Genomic DNA, 12,029 nt, shown 5'->3' with positions numbered 1-12,029 from the left:
ACGGGACTGGATACCACCGACTCGGTAGCCAGAGCAATGGGCACAACTGTGGTGGAAAGGAGACAGGCCTGGCTCCGTAACTCGGGCTTTTCGGCAGATGTACAGTCCACATTGTTGGATCTCCCGTTTGATGGGGAAAAACTGTTTGGGGCTAAGGCTGATTCGGCCTTGGAACGTTTTAAGGAGAGCAGGGCCACGGCTAAGTCGTTGGGACTCCAAGCTCCTTCTTCCACGGCCTCTTCCAGATTCTTCAGGAGGTTTCGTGGATTTGGGCGTGGCTCTTCCTCCTCTTCCTTTCGGGGAAGATATCAGCAACCTGCCTCTTCCCATCCCTATAGATCTTTTAGGGGGAGGGGTAGGGTCCGCACCAGGGGAGCCTCTCAGCAGCACTCTGCCTCTTCCTCATCCTCTGGCGGGGTGCAGCAGGGGAAGCAGCCTTAGGCTTCCACCATTTCCCACTCACTCCTCTCCTGTAGGGGGAAGATTACAGCATTTTCTCACCAAATGGGAGACTGTTACGTCGGACACTTGGGTTCTCAGTGTTGTGGGAAAAGGCTACACCCTTCCCTTTCGGGAGTTTCCGCCCCTCGTCCCGCCCCGCCCTTCGTATTGTTCACAAGAACACCTCCTGTTGCTAGAACAGGAGGTAGAAGTCCTCCTTTTAAAGGGCGCGGTGGAGTTGGTCCCGGAGCAGGAAAGGGGTCAAGGAGTTTACTCAAGGTATTTCCTGATTCCCAAGAAGGATGGTCGTTTGAGACCAATTCTGGACCTGAGGATCTTGAATTGGTTCCTCAAGCAGGAAAAGTTCAAGATGCTGACCCTAGCACAGGTGCTTTTGGCGTTGAACATGGAAGACTGGATGGTGTCTGTCGACTTGCAGGATGCTTACTTTCATATCCCGATACTCAAGTCACACAGGAAGTATCTCCGGTTTGTGGTGGGATCGCAACACTACCAGTTTGCGGTCCTTCCGTTTGGTCTTACTTCAGCACCTCGAGTCTTCACCAAGGTGATGTCGGTGGTTGCGGCAGAGCTCAGAAGGAAGGGGATAGCAGTATTCCCTTACTTGGACGATTGGTTGATCAAAGCCAAGTCCCCGGAGCTTGTGTTGCGTCATCTGCAGTCAACAACCCAGTTGTTGTTCGACCTGGGCTTTTCGGTGAACGAGCCCAAATCTCACCTAGAGCCCTCTCAGCGCCTCCTGTTCATAGGGGCAGTACTGGATACAACATTGGGTCGGGCCTTTCCTCCGCCTCAGCGGATTCAAGATATTCAGGATTTGGTTCCAATGTTTCGAAATGGAGCGGTAGTTCCAGTCCTCAAGGTCCTTCGTCTGCTCGGTCTTTTTGCCTCCTGCATTCTGTTGGTCACGCATGCTCGCTGGCACATGAGGGCTCTTCAGTGGTGCCTCCGAAGGCAGTGGTCTCAACACAGAGGGGATCTAGAGGGTACTGTCAAGATCTCCAGAGATGCTGCTGTGGATTTGAAGTGGTGGATTGCAAGCAACAATCTTTCACAAGGAAAGCCGTTCCAGCAGTCGCCACCAGTGGCCACAGTCATAACGGATGCTTCCACTCTAGGGTGGGGAGCTCATCTGGGGGATCTGGAGATCAAAGGTCTTTGGTCTCCAGAGGAACAGATTTTTCACATCAATCTGTTAGAGTTACGGGCTGTACGTCTGGCTCTCAAGGCCTTCCTCCCTTCCCTTCGTGGTCAGTCGGTACAGGTCCTAACGGACAATACTACCACGATGTGGTACATAAACAAGCAGGGAGGAGTGGGGTCGTACCTTCTCTGCAGAGAAGCTCTTCGACTATGGTCCTGGGCAAAGGACCATCGGATTTGCTTGATAGCAAACCATCTGGCCGGAGTCTTGAACGTGCGTGCGGACAGTCTCAGTCGCCACTTCTCGGCAGACCACGAGTGGCGTCTCCATCCAGATCAAGTCCGTTTAAACTTCCAGAAGTGGGGGTTTCCTCGGGTAGATCTGTTCGCCACTCGAGAGAACGCGCATTGTCCGTTGTTCTGCAGCCTTCAGTATCCGATGCAAGAAGCGTTGGGGGACGCGTTTCAAATGACCTGGTGCGGCCAGTTGCTTTACGCGTTTCCTCCCATACCCTTGATTCCTCGAGTATTGAGGAAGATTCGCCAAGACCGGGCTCTAGTAATCTTAATAGCTCCGGATTGGCCAAGGAGGGTGTGGTACTCCGACCTTCTCCAACTCTCAACGTGCCCGCTGCTCCGTCTCCCTTTCAGGGCAGACCTCCTCTCACAGTCGCAGGGGCAGGTTCTACACCCCAACCTCCAGAGTCTGCACCTACATGCCTGGAGATTGAACGGGGCAACCTGAGTTCCTTCTCTCTCCCGCCTGAGGTAGTGGATGTTATATTAGCGGCCAGGCGACACTCCACTAAATCTATCTACGCTAATAGGTGGTCTAAATTTGTTGCGTGGTGTGGAGAGAGGCAGATTGATCCTTTACATGCTCATCTATCGGACGTTTTGTCTTTTGCTCTATCTCTGGCGCAGAAAGGTTGTGCAGTGGCTACCATTAAAGGTTATTTATTGGCCTTGTCAGCCTTCATATGTCTTCCAGACCAACCATCTTTATTTAAATCCCCTATTGTTATCAGATTCTTGAAAGGTCTTCTAAATCAATATCCTCCAAAGCCATTCGTTATGCCGCAATGGGATTTGTCCTTAGTCCTGACTTTCCTTATGGGGTCCCCTTTTAAACCTATGCATTCTTGCCCCTTGAGGTATTTGGTTTTAAAAACAGTCTTCCTGATAGCTATAACATCAGCAAGGAGAGTGAGTGAGTTGCAGGCCTTATCAGTAAAACCCCCTTATACAACTTTTTATGGGGATAAGGTGGTGTTGAGGACCAAGGCTGCTTTCCTCCCGAAGGTTGTTTCACCCTTCCATTTGGCTCAGGCAATTACTTTGTCCACGTTTGTAGGAAGTTGGCTCTGTATGCACTATTTCAAAGTAAGGAATAGTATGCACAGAGTCCAAGGGTTCCCCTTAGAGGTAAGATAGTGGCAAAAAGAGATAATACTAATGCTCTATTTTGTGGTAGTGTGGTCGAGCAGTAGGCTTATCCAAGGAGTAGTGTTAAGCATTTGTTGCACATACACATAGACAATAAATGAGGTACACACACTCAGAGACAAATCCAGCCAATAGGTTTTTATATAGAAAAATATCTTTTCTTAGTTTATTTTAAGAACCACAGGTTCAAATTCTACATGTAATATCTCATTCGAAAGGTATTGCAGGTAAGTACTTTAGGAACTTCCAATCATCAAAATTGCATGTATACTTTTCAAGTTATTGACAAATAGCTGTTTTAAAAGTGGACACTTAGTGCAATTTTCACAGTTCCTGGGGGAGGTAAGTTTTGGTTAGTTTTACCAGGTAAGTAAGACACTTACAGGGTTCAGTTCTTGGTCCAAGGTAGCCCACCGTTGGGGGTTCAGAGCAACCCCAAAGTCACCACACCAGCAGCTCAGGGCCGGTCAGGTGCAGAGTTCAAAGTGGTGCCCAAAACACATAGGCTAGAATGGAGAGAAGGGGGTGCCCCGGTTCCGGTCTGCTTGCAGGTAAGTACCCGCGTCTTCGGAGGGCAGACCAGGGGGGTTTTGTAGGGCACCGGGGGGGACACAAGCCCACACAGAAATTTCACCCTCAGCGGCGCGGGGGCGGCCGGGTGCAGTGTAGAAACAGGCGTCGGGTTTGTAATGGAAGTCAATGGGAGATCTAGGGATCTCTTCAGCGCTGCAGGCAGGCAAGGGGGGGGTTCCTCGGGGAAACCTCCACTTGATCAAGGGAGAGGGACTCCTGGGGGTCACTCCTCCAGTGAAAGTCCGGTCCTTCAGGTCCTGGGGGCTGCGGGTGCAGGGTCTCTCCCAGGTGTCGGGACTTAGGATTCAAAGAGTCGCGGTCAGGGGAAGCCTCGGGATTCCCTCTGCAGGCGGCGCTGTGGGGGCTCAGGGGGGACAGGTTTTGTACTCACAGTCTTAGAGTAGTCCTGGGGTCCCTCCTGAGGTGTTGGATCGCCACCAGCCGAGTCGGGGTCGCCGGGTGCAGTGTTGCAAGTCTCACGCTTCTTGCGGGGAGCTTGCAGGGTTCTTTAAAGCTGCTGGAAACAAAGTTGCAGCTTTTCTTGGAGCAGGTCCGCTGTCCTCGGGAGTTTCTTGTCTTTTCGAAGCAGGGGCAGTCCTCAGAGGATGTCGAGGTCGCTGGTCCCTTTGGAAGGCGTCGCTGGAGCAGGATCTTTGGAAGGCAGGAGACAGGCCGGTGAGTTTCTGGAGCCAAGGCAGTTGTCGTCTTCTGGTCTTCCGCTGCAGGGGTTTTCAGCTGGGCAGTCCTTCTTCTTGTAGTTGCAGGAATCTAATTTTCTAGGGTTCAGGGTAGCCCTTAAATACTAAATTTAAGGGCGTGTTTAGGTCTGGGGGGTTAGTAGCCAATGGCTACTAGCCCTGAGGGTGGGTACACCCTCTTTGTGCCTCCTCCCAAGGGGAGGGGGTCACAATCCTAACCCTATTGGGGGAATCCTCCATCTGCAAGATGGAGGATTTCTAAAAGTTAGAGTCACCTCAGCTCAGGACACCTTAGGGGCTGTCCTGACTGGCCAGTGACTCCTCCTTGTTTTTCTCATTATTTTCTCCGGCCTTGCCGCCAAAAGTGGGGCCTGGCCGGAGGGGGCGGGCAACTCCACTAGCTGGAGTGTCCTGCTGGGTTGGCACAAAGGAGGTGAGCCTTTGAGGCTCACCGCCAGGTGTGACAATTCCTGCCTGGGAGAGGTGTTAGCATCTCCACCCAGTGCAGGCTTTGTTACTGGCCTCAGAGTGACAAAGGCACTCTCCCCATGGGGCCAGCAACATGTCTCGGTTTGTGGCAGGCTGCTAAAACTAGTCAGCCTACACAGATAGTCGGTTAAGTTTCAGGGGGCACCTCTAAGGTGCCCTCTGTGGTGTATTTTACAATAAAATGTACACTGGCATCAGTGTGCATTTATTGTGCTGAGAAGTTTGATACCAAACTTCCCAGTTTTCAGTGTAGCCATTATGGTGCTGTGGAGTTCGTGTTTGACAAACTCCCAGACCATATACTCTTATGGCTACCCTGCACTTACAATGTCTAAGGTTTTGTTTAGACACTGTAGGGGTACCATGCTCATGCACTGGTACCCTCACCTATGGTATAGTGCACCCTGCCTTAGGGCTGTAAGGCCTGCTAGAGGGGTGTCTTACCTATACTGCATAGGCAGTGAGAGGCTGGCATGGCACCCTGAGGGGAGTGCCATGTCGACTTACTCGTTTTGTCCTCACTAGCACACACAAGCTGGCAAGCAGTGTGTCTGTGCTGAGTGAGAGGTCTCCAGGGTGGCATAAGACATGCTGCAGCCCTTAGAGACCTTCCTTGGCATCAGGGCCCTTGGTACTAGAAGTACCAGTTACAAGGGACTTATCTGGATGCCAGGGTCTGCCAATTGTGGATACAAAAGTACAGGTTAGGGAAAGAACACTGGTGCTGGGGCCTGGTTAGCAGGCCTCAGCACACTTTCAATTGTAAACATAGCATCAGCAAAGGCAAAAAGTCAGGGGGCAACCATGCCAAGGAGGCATTTCCTTACAACGTTCTATCCTCCGCCTCATCCTTCCAAAGAGGAAGAAAGACTGCACCGTCTGGACCCAAAGAGAGCGTTGAGCTTCTTTATCGATAGAACAAAGGATTTCAGGCTGGAGGATCAGCTGTTTATTGGATACGTGGGCAAGAGGAGAGGAAAGGCAGTCCACAAGAGAACACTATCCAGGTGGGTTGTTCTTTGCATTAAAATATGTTACTCTTTGGCAAAGAAGGATCCTCCTGAGGGCATTAGAGCTCATTCCACCAGAGCTAAGTCGGCCACTTCGGCCTTAGCCAGAGGTGTTCCTGTGGTCGACATCTGCAAGGCCGCAACTTGGTCGTCCCTTCACACTTTTGCAAAACATTACTGTTTAGATTCTGAGGTTAGAAGAGACGGCCATTTTGCACGGTCAGTGCTGCAGGATTTCTTGGTTTGACCATTTAGGCACCCACCGCCGGGCGTGGTACTGCTTTGGGACTCTATTCATGAGGTGAGGAATCCACAGGTAGTTGTATCCATCAGAAGAACGAGTTACTTACCTTCGGTAACGACTTTTCTGGTGGATACATTAGCTACCTGTGGATTCCTCACGGTCCCACCCGCCTCCCCGTTGCCTTTATGGTCTTGCCAAGTAATCCTTGAGTGCGCTCCTCTTGGTCTTTGAGGGTGCAATAGATGTATATATATAATATATTTATATATATGTAGGTATATGTGTATATATCTTTATGTATATACTTGGTGTGTGTATATATTTTAAAAGAGAGAGTTTTATATATATATATATATATATATATGTACATAAAAAGATTTACAGTTATTCATACAATGTGGTGTATTTTTACAATATAATGGATGTTGCTTTGTTCTTTCATTGCATTGCCTGGTTGTTCTCATGCACGTAAAAAATGATTGGTACTGACGTCCGCACGTCGTCGAGGACCTCTTATTGCCTGTATGACGTCAGACGGCGTCGCGTGCGAGACAGTGACGTCCTCGTCGACGTGCAGAGACTAGTAAGAAGATTTCCGTCGAATGCTGGCGCCATGGGAGTATTCATGAGGTGAGGAATCCACAGGTAGCTAATGTATCCACCAGAAAAGTCGTTACCGAAGGTAAGTAACTCGTTCGTTTGGTATCAAACTTCTCAGCACAATAAATGCACACTGATGCCAGTGTACATTTTATTGTAAAATACACCACAGAGGGCACCTTAGAGGTGCCCCCTGAAACTTAACCGACTATCTGTGTAGGCTGACTGGTTCCAGCAGCCTGCCACACTAGAGACATCTTGCTGGCCCCATGGGGAGAGTGCCTTTGTCACTCTGAGGCCAGTAACAAAGCCTGCACTGGGTGGAGATGCTAACACCTCCCCCAGGCAGGAGCTGTAACACCTGGCGGTGAGCCTCAAAGGCTCACCCCTTTGTCACAGCCCCGCAGGACACTCCAGCTAGTGGAGTTGTCCGCCCCCTCCGGCCCCGGCCCCCACTTTTGGCGGCAAGGCCGGAGAAAATAATGAGAATAACAAGGAGGAGTCACTGGCCAGTCAGGACCGCCCCTAAGGTGTCCTGAGCTGAGGTGACTCTAACTTTTAGAAATCCTCCATCTTGCAGATGGAGGATTCCCCCAATAGGATTAGGGATGTGACCCCCTCCCCTTGGGAGGAGGCACAAAGAGGGTGTACCCACCCTGAGGGCTAGTAGCCATTGGCTACTAACCCCCCAGACCTAAACACGCCCTTAAATTTAGTATTTAAGGGCTTCCCTGAACCTAAAGATTTAGATTCCTGCAACTACAAGAAGGAGGACTGCCGAGCTGAAAGACCCCTGCAGAGGAAGACCATAAGACACCAACTGCCTTGGCCCCAGACTTACCGGCCTGTCTCCTGCCTTCCAAAGAACCTGCTCCAGCGACGCTTTCCAAGGGACCAGCGACCTCTGAATCCTCTGAGGACTGCCCTGCTTCGAAAAAGACAAGAAACTCCGGAGGACAGCGGCACTGCTCCAAAAGAACTGCAACTTTGTTACAAGGAGCAGATTTAAAGACCCCTGCAACTCCCCGCAAGAAGCGTGAGACTTGCAACACTGCACCCGGCGACCCCGACTCGACTGGTGGAGAACAACCAACTCAGGGAGGACCCTCCGGCGACTCTACGACTGTGAGTAACCAAAGTTGTCCCCCCTGAGCCCCCACAGCGACGCCTGCAGAGGGAATCCCCAGGCTCCCCCTGACCGCGACTGTCTGAACTCCATTTCCCGACGCCTGGAAAAGACCCTGCACCCGCAGCCCCCAGCGCCTAAAGAAACGGAACTTCTGTGCAGGAGTGACCCCCAGGAGGCCCTCTCCCTTGTCCAGGTGGTGGCTACCCCGAGGAGCCCCCCCTTGCCTGCCTGCGACGCTGAAGAGATCCCTTGATCTCTCATTGACTTCCATTGAAAACCCGACGCGTGTTTGCACACTGCACCCGGCCGCCCCCGCGCTGCTGAGGGTGTACTTTTTGTGCTGACTTTTGTCCCCCCCCCGGTGCCCTACAAAACCCCCCTGGTCTGCCCTCCGAAGACGCGGGTACTTACCTGCAAGCAGACTGGAACCGGGGCACCCCCTTCTCTCCATTGAAGCCTATGTGTTTTGGGCACCTCTTTGACCTTTGCACCTGACCGGCCCTGAGCTGCTGGTGTGATAACTTTGGGGTTGCTCTGAACCCCCAACGGTGGGCTACCTTGGACCAAAAACTGAAACCTGTAAGTGACTTACTTACCCGTTAAAACTAACAATAACTTACCTCCCCCAGGAACTGTGAAAATTGCACTGTGTCCACTTTTAAAACGGCTTATTGTGTGTTATGACAAAAGTATACATGCTAATGTAATGATACAAAGTTCCTAGAGTACTTACCTGCAATACCTTTCAAACAAGCTATTACATGTGAAATTTGAACCTGTGGTTCTTAAAATAAACTAAGAAAAGATATTTTTCTATTACAAAACCTATTGGCTGGATTTGTCTCTGAGTGTGTGTACCTCATTTATTGTCTATGTGTATGTACAACAAATGCTTAACACTACTCCTTGGATAAGCCTACTGCTCGACCACACTACCACAAAATAGAGCATTAGTATTATCTCTTTTTACCACTATCTTACCTCTAAGGGGAACCCTTGGACTCTGTGCATGCTATTCCTTACTTTGAAATAGCACATACAGAGCCAACTTCCTACAGAGCTGCAAAGTAAAAAAATAAAATAAACTGCTTTATTTAAAAAGCAGTCACAGACATGGAGGTCTTCTGTCTTCAGCAGGCCACCATCCCTGTGAGTGCAGGGACTCGCTATGGGGGTTTCAAAATGTGACCCACCTCATTAATATTAATGAGGTGGGTCTTTGCGACCCCATAGCTACTCGCGGACGGTGTCTGAAACACCGTTCTGCATCTGATTTTGCGAATCGGAAAATGCTACATCTGGCCCTAAGTCTGCTTTACAAACGTTTCAGAATATATTTCAGTAGCTGTGAAAGACCATTTTTTGTACTTCTGTGTGCTGAAAAAAATATTTTAATACGATGTAAAAAAAAAAAAAAGTCAGAACACTTTACTTGGTGATGTGCAAATAATGTTTTTTGAAACCCACAGATTATTCTTACAACAGTATATAGTTGTACATATAAAGCTGCAAATTAGTGGAAATGTTTTTGGTCTTTTCTTGAAACTTTACTGTATGTAAATGACAGTGCACTACCACATCATGCTTTAGTATTATATTTATTAAAAGTGAGTGTTTAAACATAAACTAAGAAACACTCCTGCCCTGATGGCAAAGCTATTATTAAACTAAGAGGCAAATCATGCATGGATCATGTGTACCCCATGTGTGGGCTAGATTTGTTATACGTGGTATTTAATCAAACAAAAGTGTTTTTTTTGTTTTTTTGTACAGCTGAAATGCTGAACTCAAGTATTTGAAGGTGCACTCGTGAGTATGAAGAAAAAGGCCACTTAAAAATAAATATTTGCTTAGGATCACACAATTTGAGACCCATTTCCGGGTCAAGTACATTACAGTTAGGTCAAGTAGATTATTCAAGCTACTACTCCACCTGCAGGACTAGTACATTTTTAAAGATTTTTTGAGGCCTGCTTAAGAAAGGGCTCACCAATGATTTCCGTAGTTTACAAAAGGCCAATTTCAGTGAGTTTGCGGCTACTTGCTGGGCGTGGATATGGGCTGAAGTGCGGCCCTTATGGTCCAACGAAACCCCCAAATATTTGTAGGATTCCGCTACTTCCACAGAGCTCACCTCAATGAAACAGTCCTGACGCTTTTCCAGTTGTCTTGAGATTACCAAGACTTTTGTTTTTGTAATGTTTATTTGTAGGCTGTTCTCTGGCAATGGACTTCAAGTGCATTAAAAAGTCACTGCAGCCAAGTAGGCATCTGGTCCAGGAGCACAGTATCATCTGCATATTGTAACAATTGTATTCTGGTGGCAGACGTTTTTGGAGGGAACGCCCTCACCCTCTCTAGATGGATTAGCAGGTCAGCCCGCTAAAAGTTATATAACATCAGTGCTAAAATGCATCCTTGTTTTAGGCCCTTGTCAGTCCTGATTTTGGCTGTGGTGGTCCATTTGCTCCTGACCTTTATTTTTACCGGTGTGTCTTTATAAAGCACAGTCATGGTGTTTAGCAGGTTAGTTGGGATTGCCGTTTGGAAGTCTATAAAGCCTGCGTATAGAGCCTTTCACTTCATAGCCATAGTTGCTTCGTTCAGATGGGCCAGACAAAAAAGATTGTACTCATTATGGCTTCTCCTTTAGAAACCTGTTTGACTAGACGGGATTACATTGATGCTTTCGGCCTAAGCTTGGAGCTCCGTGTTTACAATGCTAGCAAAGCACTTCCCTTCTGTATCAAGGAGCACAATTAGCCTATAATTTGTGGGGGGTGACTTGGGTCCCTTTTTGTGTATTGGTACAAGTAGTGAGCCCCTCCATGACTAGGGAATGACTGACCCCAGCAAGTATTGTTGGAAAAGGGGGGCTATAACTGAGGCTCATCTCGCTGGAGCCCTTTTATATACCGCAAACAGTATGCCACTTGAACCAGGGGCACCCCCTGGGCTCACTGCTTTAATCACATTCATTACCTGCGCGGGCTGATTGTTGTCTGGTCACTAACTGCAGAACTTGATGATCTTGGAGACAAATACTAGGTCTTGCCAAGTTCCGCACTGTCAATTTCCTTTGTGATAGTGGCTTCCGCCTTTTCCATATATAGACTGGGAATCATATTTCTCAAAACAGATGGACCAACATTGCCACTGTAGAATAATATTTTTAATATTGCAATGTGTTATTTGTACATAACATTGTGTCTATCACAAGGCTTCTGTTACCAATTTCTAAATACAAAGTGTTAATTAAAATGTGTGTGATTGTTTGTGGCTGTGCCCCATTGTCAATTTATTTCATTAAGTTTACACCGTCTAAATAAACAAATTATAATTTTGTCAACAGATACACCCTTTGTCTGTTCAGACGTATAAAGCTTTTTATCCCACTGAATTTCATTTTTGCAGGGTACCAGAGATTCAGAGACAGAAGGACAAGAGAAAGTAGATCAAAAGAGCAAAACTTCGACATTTGAGGAGGACAAAAACAGAGATCTTAAGCAAGGAGATGATGAAGACCTTTCCAAAATCAATGGCAGAGGTTTACCAAATGGAATTGATGCAGATTGCAAAGAATTCAAGTGAGCATTACATGTTTCTCATGGGCACTCATGCATGTTTCTCATGAGGAACTTGAGTCTTGTTTATTGGTATACACATTAATTTGTTTGCAATAACCATATTTCCGTGTCACTTATTAAAGTTCACTGGTATTTTGAAAAAATCATTTATTAGAATGTAATAAATGTATTGTTATTTAGGAGGTCGGTTCTGCCAAACCTATGTAGTCTGCCTTCCTCCTGTCTCAAGCCAAATGTGAAATCTTTTATTTTCATCCCCAATTTTTATAGAAAATGCTTCTTTCAACACTTTTGTTGAAAAAGCTTTTCCAGTTATATACTTTAATTCCTCCCTGCTGCATGTTATTACTTGGTATTCTTGGGGTACTACTTTGCTGAGTTTGTGAGGAAGTAGAAAACATGTGGACTGTCATTTATGGAGGTAATTATCATTTTATTCTGCAATGAAACGGTTGCTGGTGCCCCAAGTCAAACAAATGTTAGATCTCGTCAGTCACTTTACCACAAGCGGATAAATAAGGGGTCTGGCAAGGAATTTTTCACATTGACATACAAATGCCTGTAAGCATTGACTGTCAAGTTCAATCCAATTCCTGTATATCAAGAGTGTAGGAAAGTCCTCCTTTTTGCCCTGGTCACCCCTAAACG

The 12,029-nt window shown here is 47.7% G+C and overlaps 1 protein-coding gene across 4 annotated transcripts in view; it reads left to right on the top strand.

The window, feature by feature from the left end:
- PUM2 (pumilio RNA binding family member 2) overlaps window positions 1-12,029 on the top strand; it is a 783,590-nt gene that overhangs the window by 99,363 nt on the left and 672,198 nt on the right. For all 4 annotated transcript variants that reach the window (XM_069235995.1, XM_069235994.1, XM_069235993.1 and 1 more), the window contains exon 5: window positions 11,209-11,381. In XM_069235995.1, coding sequence (XP_069092096.1) covers window positions 11,209-11,381 — 173 coding nt within the window. The remainder of the gene's footprint in view (window positions 1-11,208; window positions 11,382-12,029) is intronic.

Source organism: Pleurodeles waltl, chromosome 5, assembly GCF_031143425.1.
Source record: "Pleurodeles waltl isolate 20211129_DDA chromosome 5, aPleWal1.hap1.20221129, whole genome shotgun sequence".
Lineage (NCBI taxonomy): Eukaryota > Metazoa > Chordata > Amphibia > Caudata > Salamandridae > Pleurodeles > Pleurodeles waltl.
Note: the sequence above shows the minus strand (reverse complement) of the source record. Positions and strands in the feature narration are given on the sequence as shown.